We start from the raw sequence: 20,489 nt of genomic DNA on the forward strand, positions 1-20,489 counted from the left end.
GCATTGCTGGCTGGACCAGTGTTAATTGTCAGTCCCTAGTTCCTCCTTGAAAAGGTGGTGGTGAGCTGCCTTCTTGAACTGTTGCAGCCCATGTGCTGTAGGTTGACCCACAGTGCCCTTAGGGAGGAATTTCCAGTAATTTGACCCAATGACAATGAAGGAAAAGTGATTTATTTCCAAGACGGAATGGTATGTGGCTTGTAGGGGACCTTGTAGATGTTGGTGTTCCTATGTATCTGCTGCCCTTGCCCTTCCAGATGGGAGTGGTAATGGGTTTGGAAGGTGGCTTCTAACATTTTTGGTGAATTTTCACAGAGCATCTTGTAGATTGTACACACTGTTGCTACTCAGTATCAGTGGTGAAGGGAGCTGATGTTTGTGGATGTGGTGCCAATCAAGCAGGCTGCTTGGTCCTGTAAGGTGTCAAGCTTCTTGAGTGTCGTTGGAGCTGCACCCATCCAGTCAAGTGGAGAGTATTCCAAAACACCTTTGAATGTTAAAGGTCAGTAGTTAGATGGTCTCTTATTGTAGATAGTTGTTGCCTGGCATTTATGTGACGCAAAGTTTACTTGCCACTTGTCAGTCCAAACGTCTCAAACTGTCTTCATAAGACAATCCCTCCATACCTGGAATCAACCTAGTGAACCTTTTCTAGACTGCCTCCAATGCCAGACAGGGGGACTAGAACTGTGCAAATCATTCTAGGTGTGGTCTAATTTATGCCTTGGATAGTTTTAGCAAGACTTCTTTGTTTTTATACTCCATTTCCTTAGAAATAAAGGCCAATAGTCCATTTGTCTCCAGTATTACCAACTGAACTTGGCTGCACAAAGACCCTCAAATTGCATTGCACTGCAGCTTCCTGTAGTCTTTCCCTATTTGAATAAATATGCAGTCCTTCTCTTGTTGCTGCCAAAGTGAAATACCTCATTCCTTGAAGCATTCTCATGCCTTCACCTCCTTAATGTTTAACAGGCTGACTTAATTGTATTACAATATAAATCTATAATTTAGCACAAACACCAGATTCCACCTTTCCCTTCTGGACTCCTAGCCTGTATTGAAGCCAACAGCATGTGATGGGAACCTGTGTGATATGATAACAGGTCTCTCAGTTTCTAGAGCATCTCTGTCTGCCCCTTTCCAAAATAATATTTTCAGATAATAATAGAGTAATATGAAATCTTTTGTGTGCGCTCAAGAGGGGTAAACATGAGTCTACGGTTCCCAAAGATGCCTACCATTGGTGTTTCTCTAATTGGGTCTGATATAGACTCATCGATAGAAATTGTTCACTGTGATTAATTATGAACTCCATTACCATTGTACCAAGGGGCTACCAATGGGGTAGATGAAGAAAGTATTGTGATGATTTGTGCTGAGGAAAATTTTATTTTTGTGTGATATTCCTTTTAAGGCCAGAGCAAACTAGAGAATATTCTAAAAGAGAGTTTATTGGTTTCTTGACTGTGAAATCATTGGATTCCAGGATTCTAATGTCCTTTAGATGTTACGATAAGGATAAATAACACTTCTTTAAATTCATTCACATGCTGAGGGTGTCGATAACTAGGCCAGCATTTATAACCCATCCCTAATTGCTCTTTGATACTTGTGGCTTGTTTGGGCCATTTCAGAGAACAGTTGAGAGTCATAGAGACGTAGAACTGTTACAGCATAGAAACAGATGCTTCAGTTCAACTCTTCCACGCCAACCAGATATCCTAAGATGCTGTAGTCCCATTTGCCAGCATTTGGCTGCTATCCCTCTAAACCCTTCTTTTTCATGTACTGATTCAGATGTTTTTTAAATGGTGTAATTGTACCAGCATCCACCACTTCCTCTGGCAGCTTGTTCCATACATGTGCCACTTCTGTGTGAAAAAAGTTGCCCCTTTGACCCTCTTAAATCTTTCCCCTCTCACCTTAAACCTGTGCCCTCTAGTTTTGGACTCCCCCACCCTGAAGAACAGTGATTACATGTCATTATTTGGCTAGATTTAAAGTCCAGACATTTTAAAAATTGACTTCAGTCTTCACCATCTACTAAGGTGGGATTCAAACCCAGCACCCTAGAACATTAAACCGGAGGCGTGTGTTATTGATTTTGTTTTAATTCATTCACAGGATGAGGATGTTGCTGGCTGGGCCAGCATTTATTGCCTGTTCCTAAATGCCCAGAGGGTAGTTAAGTATCAACCACATTTTTGTGGTTTTGGAGTCACATGAAGGCCAGGCCAGGTAAGGATGGCAGTTTCCCTCCCTAAGGGGCATTAGTGAACCAGATGGTTTTTCCTGACCATCAATTCATGGTCATCATTAGACTCCAGATTTTGTTTTTACTTAATTCAAGTTCCACCATCTGCCGTGGCAGGAATTGAAACTGGGTCGCTGGAAAATTGCCTGGGTCTCTGGATTAACAGTTCAGCAATAATACTGAATAGCAATAGCAATAGCAATAGTCTCCCCTGAATTACTGTCCCAGAAGCATTCACCAATATGTCATTGCCTCTGGAGTCACATATCAGTCAGACTTGCTACAGACAGCTGATTTCCTTCCCTAAGGGACATTAATGAACCCGATGCTATTTACAATAATTAATGATATTTTCATGGTCAGGGAATCTCAGGCGGGGCCACATGTGTTGAACTCCAGTCAGCAGTAGTACATAGCAAGAACAAACAACCACAGTCCATTGGTTAATGAAACTCCACAAATGATAAGGTAATGGTATTTCTGAAGGTCAATACAGATTATGTTCTTTGAAGTTAATTCGCAAAGCGCACCAAATTACATTGAAGTTAATCTTCCCTTGTGTATATAAAGATAAACTGCAATCTGGAGAATTGTTTCAGAGATTATTCTGGAGAATTGCTTTGTGTGAGACATGGGCCAGAGTGCTGTACTTCCTCCCAGGAAGAAGGATACATATGTTCTGGAACTTCATGTATGGTACAGGTAATCTTTCAGATCATTCCATTAACAAACTATTGCTATCCATGTATTGTGAAGTTATTTTCTAAGAGTTTAATCAGAGCAGAGTTTGAAGCAATGTGTTCGGCTAGAATTTATAGCATTTACTATTGGTTTTTGCAATAAATGAGAGCATCACCAACACTGCAGCAAACAGTAGAATCAGCAACTATAGTTAGGAGGTGTTCCACTTGAATAATTATTCCCATTTAGTATGGTCATTGCATCTCAGTAATTGAGACAGAAAATGCTAGAAATCTCAGCAGATCAGGAGCATTGCTGGAATAAGGAACATGGTTAAAGTTGGAGATACAAGATCTTTTGTCAGAACCTGGAGCATTTTCAAATGTGACAGAATTTAACCCGGGCAGGAATTGGCCAGGATGCAGGAAAAGAACAAAAGGGAAGTTTTGTGATAACGTGGAAGGCAGGACAGAGAAAAGGCCACAAAATCTCGCAGCAGAAGGCTAAAGGAGGCGGGTAGCACTGAACTTGAATCTTATTGAAAACGGAGACTGGATGTTGAAGCTTTTCATCTCATACCTGTCAGGACATGATGCAAGATTGCCAAATTTCAAAGGAACGCACCAATTTACTGCAGGAACAAAGTGTGTTAATTGGTTCTCCAAGAAGAACAGAAATGTGGGCAATGCAATGGTTAAGATCAAGCCTCCAACCACAGGATGCTCCAGGTTCTAACAAAATATCTTGTATCTCCAACATTAACCCTGTTCCTTATTCCAGCAATGCTCCTGATCTGCTGAGATTTCTGGCATTTTCTGTCTCAATTACTGAGAATCCCCCTTTGAGGAAAGGGAAGACAGCTGCATGGTAGAGCTATCATGGGGTACGAGTCATGGCCAGAGAGACTGGGAGAATGGAATGGAGCCCTTACAGTGTGTAAGAAATTATTGTCAAGGCAGCCGTGGGAGTCAGAACACTTGGAGTGGATATTGGTTCATAGCCAACCAGCAGAAATTCCAAAACACATGCAAATGTACAAAGTAAGGGTTGGAATAGGCCAGCCAGCTCCTTGGGTCTGCTCATCATTCTATAAGATTGTGGCTGATCTGATTGCAGCCTCCAGCCTCTCCATTTCTGTCTGACATGGTTTAAGATGCTCCTTAGAACATTCCTCTTTGAACAAGCTTTTAACCATTGCACTATTATCACCTTACGAGTCTCAATCTCAAATCTTGCTGGTCTTTTATAATGGATCTTTCATTATATTACAGATGCTATATGGATACAAATTTTTGTTGTTATCATGAGGTCACAATCTCCTGACACAGAAACATAGAAAAAAAGCACAAAATTGTAGGAAAATGGGAAGAGGAGTAGGCCATTCAGGCCTTTGATTCTGGTCACCCATTCAATATGATCATGGCAGACCATCATACCCAGTGCCTATTCCCACATTTGCTCCTTTGATTCCTCTAGTGCTAACAAGTATATCTACCTTCAAAACATTCAATGTTTTGGCTTCAACTAACTAGTGTGGTATAGAATTCCACAGGCTTACCACTCTCGGGGTCAAGGAATTTTCCCTCATCTCAGTCCTAAATGGACTAGCCTGTATCCTTAGATTGTGATCCTTGGTCCTGGAATTCCCGCCATTGGACACATCCGGCCTGCTATTAGCCAGTCTGGTCCATTTAGAATTGTGTAAGTTTCCATGAAATCCCATCCCCAGATTCTTTTAAACTCCAGTGAATAAAGTCCTAACTGATCCTGTCTTACTTCATTTGTTAGTCCTGCCATTCTTGCTTCAGAAAGTCATGAGCTACCTTCTCAGCATGGTAAGCTACAGGAATTATTGGTCATTATTAACTTTGTGGTATTACATTTTCACAGAAAATTCATCAAAGAGTGTCCTAGTGGGTTGATCACCCTTCACGAGTTCAGGCGACACTTTTGTGATGGAACTGTGGGTCCCAAGTCTTCTGAATATGCTGAGCAGATCTTCAGGACTCTGGATGATAACAGGGTAATAAAAGTGAACATCAACAGTTTTGATCATTCTCCTCCAGCTTCACACTTGCTGAATGAGTTATGATTATGTATTCACATTAACATACACACCCTTTCCCAAATGGATCTTGAACACAAATGCGTAAAATTGCCTGTATCCACCTCTACTTCAGTTCATCTGCTAGTAGAAGATTCTTCCACTCTTCACTGGACTCAACCTTTACACTGGACTCTCCTCACCAACCTTCAATATCCACCATCCATAAAAGCCTAAAACTCTGCCACTAGTAACTTCATTCATACCAAATCCCATTCCCCCTTCACACCTGTGGCTGCCACTGGCTCCCTTTTTACAACATCTTGATTTTAAAATTCTAACCCTTGCTTTAATATTCCTCTGTTAATCTTCCCTCTAAATTGTTTTCTGCTGTATGGGTGGTTTCTGGAAGTCACAGCCATATGAGTTAGCATGGTGATCGGTGTGCGCAGTGCCTCCCAGTGGCTGTGTAGCTGCACAGCTTAGCAACTGGGTTTTCTCTCAAGTCCACAATTTACTCCTTATATCTGTAATCTTCTTCAGCTCCACAACTCTTTGCATTCCTCCAAAGCTGCTCTCTCATGAGTACCTTGCACCCAGAGTCTCCCTATAATTTGTTACACCTCTGAGATTCCTTCTCTACCCCCCGCTCTCTTAAAATAGCTCTTTGGCCATTTGAAGATCTGTCGTGATAAGATGTTCAATGTTAAATTTTATTACATGAATCCCTTCGGGATATTTTACAGTTTCTAAGACACTAGCCCGATGAGTCCTGATGAAGGGTGTAAACCTGAAATGTCAATTTTCCTGCTCCTCCGTTACTGCCTGACCTGCCGTGTTCCGCCAGCTCCATGCTGTATTGACTCTGTCTCAGCATCTGCAGTTCTTGCTATCCACAAGACACTAGTCTCTGTTGCTGTTATTATTTTGCACTTACAGCAGACCTTAAGTGTATCGTCTGACAGCATCAATGGAGAGAAAGCCGAGTGATTATTTTGAGTCCAGTGACCTTTCATCAGAGTTGAAGAAGGGCCACCAGACTCGATAGGTAACTGTGTTTTCTTTCCACAGATAATGCAAGACCTGCTGAGCTTCTCCAGCAATTTTTGTTTTAGCGGGTTTCAGATCTCTAGCATCTATAGGTCTTTATTTCATTTTATTCTAAGATGAATTGTTCCTAATTTGAGATAACTTTAGATGAACCTGCAGTATGAACAAGTGACTCAGAGGCAGAACTAGGCTATTTTACTCCTCGAGCCTAGACATGCCAATCTATTCAATTATAGCATTTGTGTTTGGAATTCCACATTCCTACCTATCCAGGATAACCTTTTTGGAATAACTCAGGAAGTTCAAATGATACTTTATAGATTGCCGGGACCCATTTTAAAAATCTGTTGCTAACCCAGGCAGATTTTCTGTATTCAATCCCTTCCCAAAAAGTTGGGACTGGCCCTTACAACACCAGCAAGGGGAATGAGACTGCCTGTTGCCCATGTGTAACTAGAGTTATGGTGCTCCCGCTAAATGTAAGGGCTCACCAATGTATGTGGCCAAAACTAGCCTTGATGTCTCACAGGCTTTGGACAAGGTGCCCCATTGGAATGAAAGGTTCACTCCTCAACAACACATGGCTGATAACTGAGTCTACCTCCATGCCTAAGAAGTATTGTCTTAATTGGGGCCACTTTGACAGCAGTGACTCAACTTAGCCGTATCAGTTCCTCATCCTCGGGCTGATTTATTTTGCAATGTCCTGTCTTGAGGTGACTTCACCCTTCAAACCAAGCGGTACATGTTTCGCCTGTTTCGGTGATTTTGGCTGAGGCAGACCCTACGACCACGACAGTGGCATGGATATTCTTTCCCCTCACTGTGTCGTGGAGAAACTTCTCACCCTGTTCTGGACCTTGCAGCCCTCAATTCCAGTTGCCCTTCCCTGATGATCAACGGGAACTGCCAGTATTGTCCACTGGGGGCACGGCTCTGTGGTAAAGGTTAAGGGCCCATGAAGCTCCCAAGCCCCTTTTTCAGTGGGGAAAGGCCAGATTTATAGCTCTCTCAATGTCCGGGTCCTGGTTCTGTCAGTAACTTCCTTTGAGTTGTAATATTATTACTTCCACAAATTAAATGATTCCTTAACTTTTCCAGAAGGACTGACCCATACTACCAGTGTTCAATAACCGGTTCCCCAGAAAGTAGACTTGCTACCTTAAACCTGTCACTCTGCGAGATAGCAGACAGCTTGGGTCTATAGAGGTCCACCCGTGATATTTATCAGTTCATCAAAGGATTTTGATTCCAGGGTAGCTGGGTGGTTTAAATGATGCTGAAATTTGGGGACCCACAAGTAATCTCCTTCTATCCCATTCGTCTGAAAAAGTACCTCATTTTTTTAGCACACTGGAGCCAATCCTCCACAACCAGATCAACAGGTTCCAGTTTCCCAAACAGAGGGATTTCCGATATCTCCCTGTCATTGAAATGCCAGGCTATCCGAAACTCTTGACACCGATGTAATAATTAAAGACGCCTGACTGGAAAGTAACATCATTTATTGTCGAACACCAAAATAACGCCACTACTCAGAGCACATTTAGGCTAGTCCTAGCTTGGGAAGACAGGTCTGCAGACCCATCCCCTGGGTTTTTTTTTGTTAAAATCAGCCTGTTCAGAGATGATATTACACACCTCTGAAGCAAATGGAACTTGAACCCAGGCCAGAGGGAGGGATATTACCACAGTGCCACAGGGCATCTCTGACTGTTTTATTTTAGTTCTATTTTTTATTCCCAGAAATACTATCATGTACAACTGAGTGACTTTCCCACCACCAAAATCACTGTGACTCTCTATGTCTTTTTCTTCTTTCTTAACTCCCACCAGTCACCATCTACGTAGCCAATTAAATTTTACAAGCTAAGCCCATATTGGCAACTGGATATTGCTTTGTTACTCTGTATCTCTTTCCATTTCTTTCCAATTCTTCGAAAAGTTTTATCACACACAACTGAATGACCTTCCCATCACCAAAATCGCCATACCACCAGTAAAAGCACTCATGCAGCCAATTCAATATTTACAAGAAATGCCAAGACAGACAACTGGGGTCTGTTTTATTTTTTCCCTTTCTGTTTCTCTCACTGTGACTGTTTTAGAATATTTTTAAAAGCACTTTTAACCTAGTTTCCTAATCAACCTGCTATTACAAGCCTCTGGAGCACGGGGGGACTTGAACCTAGGCCTTCTCACCCCAAGGATAGGGATATTAACCACTGCTCCACAAGAGGGCTAAGCTCTGATGCTGAGCTCCAGCTGGACAGGCCCTTGTCTGTTACCAAAGGAAAGCATATTCAACAAGTAGATTAATTAGTGATTTCCCATATATCTATCTATCTACCTATCTATCACTATGTGCATCTTGTTACAAAATACAGTGAAAAGTGCTGCGCAGTTTGCCCTCTTAAAACCCCAAAACATAGAATATTAAAGCAGAAAAATGAAGAAGTAAAAAAAGTGTTCAATGTTACAGTCCTTGTTAAGTGCTCTGTCATGGGCCATGGGCCTAGTGGCAGGCACAAGTCCCCTTTGCCACATTACCACTGCTGGAATGAAAGTTGGACCATGTAAGGATTATCGCACTTTTATTCCCCTACCTAACAAGAATGTGACTTAAAAAGATTCAATGACACAGACTCCACCACCTTCAGAGACTGAAACCTCCAAAGTCACTCAACCCACTGACAGAAAAAATATTTCACCTTACTTCTGTCCTAAAGAGGTGTTTTTACACAGTACTCCCCAGTTCTGCATTCAACTGCATGAGGAAATCTCCTTTCCACATTTGCTTAGGCTTTTATTCCTCTGGATGTGCTTTTGTTACAAAACATAGTGACCTCACCCCATGCTGATACAACATCTCCGTTCAAGCTGATGTCACTCAGCCCATCTCCACTTGGACACGACTTCTTCTGAATTGTCCTGTTTTCCTGATGCACTTCCGTCCCCTCAATCTTTCTCTTTTTGTTTCATCAGCCTCAAAATGACCGTTAATTATCAGAGGTCAAATGCTGATTGCCTTCGTACCTTGCAGTATTGGCGGAGTTACTAGTCTAATTAAAGTTAATCATTCACTGAATTATTAAAAACACAAACTGAATACTTTATATATTTGCTCACTGATGTGAACAGTAATTTCTAGATTTCACATCTCCAATAGGCATCTTCATCCAAGGGCCAAGATTTCAATTAAAGCTTCAATCAAATCAATCAACACACTTCCACTAAATCCCTCTGGCTTTTTAAATACTATTTAATTTAATTGGCTTAATACCTGCTTTAATATAAAAACACAGTGATAGGTAATGTGAGCGATTAAAGCGTTCTTTTGAGAATAATGCAAGTCTTGGAGGATAGTCAATTAGCAGAATTGGGCTGAAGCTGATGATTTCTTGGCTAAGTGCGTATTGTATTGAGTGTTTTGGAGGGCTTTACACTGCAAGGTCTAGTGGGTTTTCTCATTGTGTCTTAGCAACCTCATCTCATTAACCACCAACCAGGATATTGCCACAAGTGGATTGGGACTTTCTTCACTGGAGCTTAGGAGGTTGAGGGGTGACCTTAGTAAGGTTTATAAATTCATGAGGGGTATAGATAAAGTGAATGACGAGGCTATTTTGTTTCCTAAGGTGGGGGAGTTCAAAACTAAGGGGCATACTTTTAAGATGAGAGGAGAAAGACTTAAAAAGGACAATGAGGGGCAAACATTTTACATTGCGAATGGTTCGTGTGTGGAATGAGCTGCCAGAGAAAGTGGTTGATAAAGGTACATTTATATTTTAAAGACGTTTGGGTGAGTGCATGAATAGGAAAAATTTGGGGAGATATGGGTCAAGACCAAGCAAGTGGGATTAGTTTATTTTGGGAATATGATCAGCATAGACTGATTGGACCATCAGAAAGGTCTGTTTCCATGCTTTATGACTCTGAGTCTATGGCTCTATGACCCTGCCTCAATGCTGTTAATCACATCTGATTTTGCCCCCATCTTGCTAGCAGGCCATTCCCAGAAAAGATCACCATCCCCAGAAAAAACTTGCCACTGCTCGTCTATCCTGGAATTCACTGGCATCCCTGGCTTTGGCACTGTCTTTAAAAAGCCTGCTATGCACCCGTACAAGCTCGTCCAGTCTGGAGGTGCCCTGTATGGCTATTGATATTAGCCCCAGACATGGCAGAGTGCGAGATACTGGTATTCCCTGGGCAGGCAGGTGGTTGGAGATCCTGCCGAATGGGGCGATACACAAGTGGGACGGCTCTCACCTTGGACCCACTGTGGAGCCCAGGGCTGTGGTCTAAAGTTACCACCCAGCCCAATGCAGTCTCAGCCATATGGCACAGGACCTTTGGAAGAAGGTCAATGACCTTCTCCACTCCACGAGGGCAGCTTCCACCATCTTTTGTCCAATGTATTAAACTCACTCTGTCTCTGCCACTGTACCCGTCTTCCACCAAGTCTCATGCTCTATCTCTAACGATTGCCTGAAACATCTTCCCTTACTCATTCTCATCCACTCCTGGCGCCACTAACCCTGCATACCCTCTGTGCCGCCTTACTCATTCCCTCAGGACAACTCCCAACCTTCAACAAAACTAACAGTTGTGTCACCCACTTTCATTTCTTGTAGCATCTACCTTTGTCCCTTTCGGTGAGGGAAGCAGGCCACAATGAGGGGGACAGGGTCAATGTGGGCGGTGAGCTGCCCAACATTTGGCACCTCACCCATTATGTGGAGAGGATTCTGATGCTGGCCACCCTGAGCAACTGACTGACGTGTCCAAGATCTTGGGCTGTTGTTGAAGACTGCCTTTGACTTAATGTTCAGCAGCCCCTGGCTGAAGGCTTTCTCCTTTTGAGTTGACTGAGAACTATAACAAAATTCCTGGCTTTGCATCAGCACGAAACAGCACAGCAAGACTGAGCCCGAGGGGGTAATTTGCAAAATGTCAAGGCTAAGCAAAGCAAAACAGAGGTTGTTGAGCATTCGAGTTACCTCAGAGTGAGAGAGTGCTATGACAGCATGTGAGCAGCCCAGAAATGAAGCCCATCCAATCCCTGAGCTAGGTGCATGTTCCTGAGTGCACAGTGTCCTTGCAGCAGACACTTTTCTGATGAAGGGTCTAGGCCCGAAACGTCAGCTTTTATGCTCCTAAGATGCTGCTTGGCCTGCTGTGTTCATCCAGCTCCAAACTTTGTTATCTTGGATTCTCCAGCATCTGCAGTTCCCATTATCTCTGATCACAATGATAGCTGCTGAGGCGCAGTAGTTAAATGTAGAAGTGTGCTGTAAGTCAATTGAAAATGTGCCATGAGGATATTTGGAGGCTGGGACATGCCAGAAAGCAGTTTGAGGAGTGTGTGGCCAGTAGCTGTGGTGAGTGTCCTGAGGTGATGGTAAATGCTGTCCAACGTGGAGATCTTTCAGTGCCTACGGTGAACTGATATTGCCACATAACCACCTTCTCTTCCATTTCAAGAACTCTTGATTTTGACCTTGTTCAGCACATTTGATAAAATAGATAGTAGATAAAACATTAATAAGGAGAGTTGTGGTGTTAATAAAGTGCTTAACCAACAATAGTCCCCTTTGGTTGGCAGCTTGACACTGCCTCAGAGAAACTCACCTGGCACCTGGAAAATCCATAAAAGATGCAGTAAGTGGCTCCCAACATTGCAGTAGTCCTGGCTGGACTTCTCACCCAATTCTGCCAAAACTCTTGCCATAGCCCAAGCCTCTCAGGCTCCTGTAAGATTCTGTCCTTTGCTTTCTAACACCACACAGGGCAGGGCTGGGGAAGAAAAAATGTTCTTTCCTCTATCTTTTCAGCAGAACGTTAAAGAGCTGAAGAACAGAACCAGATCATTTGGCCCAACTGGACCATACTGGCACATATGTCTTTGCAATCATCTTGTTACTTGTATTTAAACAGCTTCCCCTTAAACGCATCTGTGATTCACCTCATCTGCCCACTCTGATGGTTAGCTCTATATTCTCACTGCTCTGTAATTAATGCGACTCTCTTTAACCCTCAGCACAGATTGAAGTTTATGTTGTGGAGGACTTGTGCACAAGGAATGTACCTTCCTCAATCAGATGTTCAATGGTGTACAATATGGGAAGTTTCCCTATGTTCACTGGCCTACACTGACTCCTAAGTGAGTCCCTGATTTTTAAACTTCTCAAACCAATGCTTGTGCTTGTCCTCTCCCTATCTTGGTAATGGCAATAGCACAGAAGGTGGCCATTTGCTCCATTGAGATGGTGCCAGCTCCCTGCAACTCCCCCATTCTTTCTGTGTGATCTTGACAATATTGACCCTGCAGTCTTTGACTGACTGTTTTGACTGAACCTGCCTCCAGCACACTGTCAAACTGCACATTTCAAGCCCTAATCACTCACTGCCTCCCCTGTTCTCCAGCGCTGCAAGCCTCCAGGATCAAAGCTGGCAGGGAGAGATGTAGGACTGAGGATGGAACTCATCCCAGTCTCCTTTTGCGAGTCAATGAGTTATCTGCTTTCTTTAATGTAGATTCATATCTTCTTATAACAGCCCAAAGGGGAATTGGACCTGTTCCAAATGATTACTAACCTCTCCATAAAGACACTTTGCTTCTCTAAAAGCTATCCTTGCACCCTAATGGTAAAATGGTACCCTATCACTTCAAAGAACTCTGACAATTGTAGACCTTTACCTAAAACATTTTGAATGTATATGTCATGTTCTAGATACCCCTGTAGTGAATATTGGATCTGATTTAAATATGTGCAATAGCCTCCATGAGCCAAGAATGTTCTGGTACAATCCATACACCACACTAATACCGTGAAAATGATGGGAGCCAGACTCAGGGAGGGGACCCAGCTTTCGGCATATGCTCCAGTTTGGCCATCTAGACACTCTCTCCATTGTGCCCCTATGAGGTATTATTTACATAAACACCTTACAAACATTCACTTTCAGGCCTCACAAACACAGTTTCAGTTAACTGTCCTGTAGTTCGGCACCATTCATCATATGTTAATTCACCCACATGAATCCTTCCTTGTTCCTGACCATCTGAATACAATTAAATACCAGCTTGTATGACAAGACTGAGGGCTCTCGTGGCCGAGTAGTAGTGTTGCTAACTCTGGACCAGGAGGCCCATGTTCAAGTTCCACCTGCTGCAAAAGCGTGTAATAACGTCTCTGAACAGGTTGATTCAAAAGTGTCCATAAGTTAAGATTTCGAAAGAGATATCCCTGGGGATCTGCGATTTTACCTGGGAACTATTCTGTTCTGAGCTCAGCGGGTGGTCAAACTGGATAAGTCAGATCTAGGCGAGAAACCTGATAGACCATAAGTTTGATTTTTTCTTTCTGTTTGCTGCCTGTATCACTGAACCTATTCACAAGAACTGCCAGTGTACTTTCACCAAAGATCATAAAAGTTTATTTAAAAAAAAGCAAGAACTAAATCTGACTAGACAAAGACTATTGGAGCAGTCTCATTACAAAAATTAAAAAGAAAATTCATCACTTTTATACCACTAATGCCCTTGCATGAACCTAAGTGAAGAATCATCTCTATCCTCACGTTAAAACTTCTTGCCTGGTGAACATGCTGTAATCCATTTCCTTTCAGCAACTTTCTGTGTATTTTCTCCAATCACTATCTATCCCAAAGACCCATCTGATTTATTACTTAACATGGGTTCCTTAATTGCAAGTCTTCAACAGCTTTATATGATCTCTTCTCTGACACCTCCAAAGCCCTCTGCTCTGGAGTTTGGCTGTTAGACAACAGCACCTCTGCTGTTAGGACCTCTTCTCAGCGAATGATTTGCTTCTGGTCTTCCCTCTCCCTCTCCCTCTCTCTCTCTCCCACTCTGAGACTGAGTTCCAAAACTGATGTCAACAAGCTTCTTAGGAATTATCTCCCCAGCTGACTGCATGGTGTTTGCCTGGGGCCACATGATCTCTTGTAAATGTTATTTTTAAGTTTTTGGACTTGGGTGCTCAGCTTTACAACTGATACTCTTCCTGTTGCCAGCCCTCCACATTTATCCAGGCTGAGAATCAGCAGCTGATACATGCTGCTTCCCTTTCTTCCTCAGTTGAGTGATATTAGAGAAGTGAGGACTCTGTAGAAATATTCTATTGGCAGTGAAGTGCTTTGGGTTATGAAATATTCAACGTTAGGATTTCTTCCTTATATCTGTGGGTATCCATTGGATGAGTGCCTGAAAGGATGTGACCTGTAGAAGTACAGTGATTATTGTTTTTACTTTTGAAGGATGGAACCGTCGATTACCATGAATATGTATCTGCTGTCAGCCTTCTGGTACAGGGCAGTCCGGAAGAAAAGCTGAAGTGGTCATTTAAACTTTATGACAAGGATAAGGACGGAGCAATTACTCGTTTAGAGATGCTGGAAATTATGCAGGTCAGCATCTGTTCTGTTGCTTAATGTTTAAAAAGGGCATAGTAGGTGTTTGGCTATGAATGTGGGCATGGTCTCTTAGCTCTGTATCTGTGGGAGCTTTGGCCACTTTCAAGAACCCAAGCTTCCAATTTCCTGGGCACCCTCTGTCATCATATTATCACCTCCTATTTTCTTTCTCCTTACTTAGCTGACAGGGGACTGAGAGGACTAGGGCCATACAGACAGGTTCCCAATTGACACTTTGCCCAATAAGTAGTTTCCCAATGGACACCTTGCTGATTGGCACACGTATAATGGATGCTCTAACTGTCCAATTAATACTCGCTTACCCACCCGATGGACACCCGATATATAGGCAGCTGCCATACGATTCCCTGTCACTGGAACCATGTCTATGCCTACTCTGCCTACTTCTGACCCTGCCAGTATACAACCTGCCATTGTAGAACGCATCCACTGGGGCATCAAAATCTTTGGGCACTGGATTCAGTCAGTGGGCGCCCTGTCCTCTTTTAACTTCCATTGAAGTTGCGGATAGTAAGGTTTTTAACGTGCTATTCAGTCCCATCAGTTTCCTACAACACAATTTGACCTAAAATGAACAATGTTTTAGGGGATTTTTCTGCATCCACTTGAGCAGTTGGCTTGGAGCTTCCACTTTAACAACTACTTGCCCTAGAGCTCTACCTTCACTGATATTCAAGTACTGGGCTGAAATTTGAACCTGGAAATGTTATGTTTCAGAGACCTGCGGCAAGTGCGAGCGATATGTAAGACCAGAACCAGAACCTTGCAATGAAGACCAGTCAAGAATATTGTGCGAATTTGTTTAAAATAACAGAGTAAGTGTTAGGACCACAAGAAACATTGTTTAAAAAAAAATTTGGGTCCAGGAAACACTGCTTTAAAAACAAGTCTGTAAGTTTATATTGTCGCTTCTTTAACATTCTTTCACAGAATGTGGGTATCAATGGCTAGGCCAGTAGTTATTGTCTATGCCTAATTGCTCTTGAGAATCCTAGTGAGCTGCCCTCTTGAACCGCTGCAGACTGTGTGGTCCATACATTGATTCATTGTGCGTTTAACTCACACTTATAAGGTAGTTTCTCTCCATTCAGACAATATATAAAATGGGCTTGGCTGCTTCACTGACTAAAGTTGACCCCAAAACTGCTGAAGAATGTACCAACAGAATTTTCGTTCAGCTGGACAAAGACAGAGATGGTGAGTAAAGTTTTTTTTATTAACTCAAGGGACATGGGGGTCACTGGCTGGGCCCAGCATTTATTGCCCATTCCTAGTTGCCCTTGAGAAGGTGGTGATCTGTTGCCTTCCTGAACCATGGCAGCCAATGTACGCAAAGTTGAAGATATTCCATTACTTTTCTAAGAACCATAGAATCATACAGCATGGAATGACCCATCCTGGTTACCCTAGCACTTTGCAAGAGCTATCCAACAGACCCAGTTATACAGTTGTAGAGATCTACAGTACAAAACAGACCAGTCAGCCCATCATGGCCATGCTAGTCAAGCCGACACCTAATTATTCTAGTCCCATTACTAGCTCTTGACACATAGCCTAAATGTTTCTTAAATGTTATGAGGGTTCTGCCTCTACCGCCCTTACCTTCCTACCTCTGGATAAAAATAAATTTTCTCCACATCTCTAAAGCTTATGCTCCTTACCTTAAATCTAGGCTCCCGGTCCTTGATCCCTCTATCAAGGAGAAATGTTTTTTCCTGTCTAAACTATCTATATCCCTCATAATTGTATACATCTCAATCCTGTCCCCTCTCAATCCCCTCTGCTCTAAGGAAAACAACCATAGTCTGTCCCATCTCTGTTCATAATTGTAACTCTCCAGCCCTGCCAACGTCCTGGTAAATCTCCTCTGCACCCTCTCCACTGCTATTATATCCCTCCTGTAATATTGTTTCCAGAATTGCACACAATATCTTTGTCCAAACAGATGTTTTATACAGTTTTAGCGTACCTTCCCTGCTCTTAAATGCTCTGCTTCAATTAATAAAGGCAAGCATACCATATGCCTTATACCATATGTACATGCACATGAGGGACTGACGTAAGTCCCTCTGATCCTTGGTGCTTCCTAAAGATTTACTGTTCATCTTGTATTTCCTTGCCTTGTTTGGCATGCCTGAGTGCATCACCTCACAGTTATCCAGATTAAATTCCATTTGTCACTGATCAGGTCATCTGATTAGTCTGTCTATATCTCCTTGTAGTCTAAGGCTACTCTCCTCAATATCTACTAACCCCTCCCAATTTTTGTATCATCTGCAAAGTGATGGACCTCCTATATTCATGTCTATATATCATAGCAACAAGGGCTTCAACAATGACTCTGTGGGACCCAATTGGACTTGCATGCTAAAAACACCCTTCCAACATCAACCTCTTTCTCCTGCCACTCAACTAATTGTGGATCCAACTTGCCAAAGCTTCTTGGATCCCAAGGGCTCTTCATTTCCCCTGTGGGACCTTATCAAAAGCCTTGCTGAAGTCCAAACAGACTCCACCAATGATGTTGCCCTCATCTGCACTCCTGGTCACATCTTTGAAAAATTCAATCAAGTTGATTACTAACCGTACAATTCCTACAACCCTCCCTTTATAGAGCTACCTTTAACCTTCCAGCTTTGCCACTGAGCCTGTTAATTAAAATTATGATACTTCAAGACTTTTTACAGATTTTATTAATGATGTATAACCCAGATTCTCATTCGCAGAACAGATACAGTTGAAGGGGACTTTTTACAAGCATTGTCCTCCTCATACCAATTTCTGAAAGAAAGTTATTTTTCAAATTTCCTTACTGTCCTGCGTTTGACATTTCCAGGATCATCTATTCCCTCGCTGTCCTGACTGGCCTCCCACCTTCAACCCTCTGTGTATTTCAGCTCACCAAAACTCTGCTCCCCATACCCCGTAACTGATGCTGAAGGTGGTGAATGGAAGGGATAAAGGGTAGCCACTGAATGAAGTTGTAAAGATGAGTGCTGGGGCTCCTGTTGTTCACAAGTCATAACTACAAATAGTCATTTGGTACAAAATGTGAGTATTCCTGATAAAGAATCCACTTAGCTGTCAATCAGGACTCTCTTATTATGCAGCATAAAATATCGGTTTCTCTTTATATTGGTATTTCTTGTAAATTCTCCTGATGAGTGCAAGACTTCATCAAAATATCAGCAATTTAGATTTTGCATTAATAAACCTTGTGGCAACACCAAATTGGGGATATCATTACCATCACTGAATTTCCCCACTATCAACTTCCTTTGGGTTACCCTAGTTGACCAAAAACTGAACTGGGCATGTAAATACAGTGGCTTCAAGAACAGTTCAGATGCTAGGAATTCAGTGATGAATAACTCATGTCCTGACTCACAGAGTCAGAGAGATGTAGAATTACACAGCAAGGAAACAGACCCTTCGGTCCAAATTGTCTGCACCGACCAGACATCCCAATCTGACCTAGTCCTATTTGCCACCTCAAGTCTTGTCATCCATTTACAAGTGACAAATCAGGACTGTGATGGAATTCTCTCTACCTACCTGGGTGTGTTCAACTCCAACTACAACCACATAGCTTGACACTATTGAGTTCAAATCAGCCAATTTGACTCCTATATCTACCCTTCTTCCATCACCGATGCAGAATGGCAGCAGAATCTACCCTATAAGATGCACTGCAGCAATACATCAAGACTCCTTCGATAGTCATAATTGAAACTGATTTCACCGACATCATGTTCCCATGTAACTGCTCACCTAGTTCTGCTGGATGTTGGAAGTCGTAGGTTTGGAAGCTGCTGTTAGAAATGCTGGCATGTATCTTGAAGATGGCACACACTGCTGCCACTGTTTTTGTTAGTGCCGGGGGACTAAATGCTAAAAGGTGCTGGTCAGATGTTGTCCCAAATGATGTTGAATATCTTGGGCATTGTAGCATATCTACTCATCCAGACAAATGGAGCAAAGTAACTGCAGGGTTCATTCAGCAAGATCAATGATGCATATTTACCCACGTACAGGATCCAGTCATTTCAGCCAGCATTGCAACCTGTGCATTTAAAGAAAGATTTGGATAGATAGGGCTGGAAGGTGGCAAATGGAGTTCAATGCGGATAAATGTGAGGTGATTCACTTTGGGAAGAATAATAGGAAGGCAGAATACAGGGCCAATGGAAAGACTCTTGGTAGTGTGGATGTGCAGAGGAATCTTGGTGTCCATGTACATAGATCCCTGAAAGTTGCCACCAAGGTTGATAGTGCTGTTAAGAAGACTTACGGTGTGTTAGGTTTTATTGGTAGAGGGATTTAGTTCTGGAGGCGAGATGCCATGCTGCAGCTGTACAAAAAGCTAGTGCAGCCTCATTTGGAATATTGCGTGCAGTTCTGGTCGCCCCATTACAGGAAGGATGTGGAAGCATTGGAAAAGGCGCAGAGGAGATTTACCAGGATGTTGCCTGGTCTGGAGCACAGGTCCTATGAAGAAAAGCTGAGAGACTTGGGTCTTTTCACAGAGAAGAAGGCTAAGAGGGGATTTAATAGAGACATACAAGATGATCAGAGCATTAGATAGGGTGGACAGTGAGAGTCTTTTTCCAAGGATGATGACGTCAGCTTGTACGAGGGGGCATAGCTACAAATTGAGGGGTGATAGGTTTAAGACAGATGTCAGAGGCAAGTTCTTTAGTCAGACAGTGGTAAGGGCGTGGAATGCCCTGCCTGCCAATGTAGTTAACTCAGCCACATTAGGGGCATTTGAACAGTCCTTGGATAAGCATATGGATAATGATGGGATAATGTAGGGGGAGGGGCTTAGATTAGTTCACAGGTCGGCGCAACATCGAGGGCCGAAGGGCCTGCTCTGCCCTGTATTGTTCTATGTTCTACGTTCTATATTTGTTTCCTTATCTTTTCAGCTGTTATCAGCCAGCAGGAATTTATTGAAGGAGCTCTGGGAGATCAGTGGATCCGCGCAATGCTGGAATGTGATCCCAATACAGTAGACGTTCCAAGGTGTCCTTAGCTGTCTCATTCTGCTAATGAGCATTTTATATTGAGAATTCAACAAAATTGATCTGAAATAAAGGGCTCAATAGATTCGCACTACAGCCAGACCCAATCACTTGGGGAGAACCGCTGTGAAGAACGCAAAATTAAAAGGGGGTTTGCAGACCCCAGCCTCGGCTGCATTTCTTGCGTTCCCACACCTCTGCCCTCACATCCCCTACCCCCAACAAAAACAAAGACAGAAATCTCCCTTGTCCTTGCGTATCCCCCACTATCCTCCATATCCGACTTATCATTCTCTGTCACTTCCACCACCTACAAACCAACGCCACAACCAGAGATATTTCCATCCCCACCCATATCTACCTTTTGTAGGGGCTGCTCTCTCCACGTATCCCTCGTCCGCTCCATAATCCTCACTAATTACACCACCTCTGATACCTTCCCCTGCAACCGCAGGAAGTGCTACACCTGCCCCCACACCTCTCCCCTCACCTCCATTCAAGGCACAAAACAAACATTCCACATTAAACAGAGGATCACCTACACATCGGTCAATGTTGTCTACTGCATCTGCTGCTCCCGATGTGGCCTCCTCCACATCAGTGAGATCAAGTGGAGGCTTGGAGACCATTTTGTAGAGGATCTGCGCTCTGTTTGCTGCAAAAAACACCACCTTCCGGTTGCGAGTCATTTTAACTCCACCTCCCACTCCCTGGGTGACATGTCCATCCTGGGCCTCGCTCAGCGTCACAATGGTACCGCCTCATCCCTGCCTCCTTGACCTCACACCACCTGTCCATCTTCTCTCCCACTTCTCTGCCCCTCCCATGTCACTGACCAATGAGCACCACTGCCTACCTGCGCCCACCTATCACCAGCACACCTACCTTCCCGAGCCCCAGCCCTCCTCCACCTATTTATTCCTGACATCCCTTCCCCCTGCCCATTTCAGAAGAACGGTCCCGACCCGAA

General features: G+C 43.2%; 1 protein-coding gene across 1 annotated transcript; it reads left to right on the top strand.

The window, feature by feature from the left end:
- Nucleotides 1–2,864: 2,864 nt before the first annotated feature.
- On the top strand, nucleotides 2,865–19,928 carry si:ch211-245j22.3 (uncharacterized protein LOC563798 homolog). Its single transcript, XM_048549469.2, has 5 exons — nucleotides 2,865–2,959; nucleotides 4,829–4,961; nucleotides 14,319–14,468; nucleotides 15,587–15,692; nucleotides 19,424–19,928. The coding sequence occupies exons 1-5, from the start codon at nucleotides 2,889–2,891 to the stop codon at nucleotides 19,528–19,530; spliced, it is 567 nt and encodes a 188-aa protein (XP_048405426.1). The 5' UTR covers nucleotides 2,865–2,888; the 3' UTR covers nucleotides 19,531–19,928.
- Nucleotides 19,929–20,489: the final 561 nt, after the last annotated feature.

The sequence above is a fragment of the Stegostoma tigrinum genome, chromosome 18 (genome assembly GCF_030684315.1).
Source record: "Stegostoma tigrinum isolate sSteTig4 chromosome 18, sSteTig4.hap1, whole genome shotgun sequence".
Taxonomy (NCBI): Eukaryota; Metazoa; Chordata; class Chondrichthyes; order Orectolobiformes; family Stegostomatidae; genus Stegostoma; species Stegostoma tigrinum.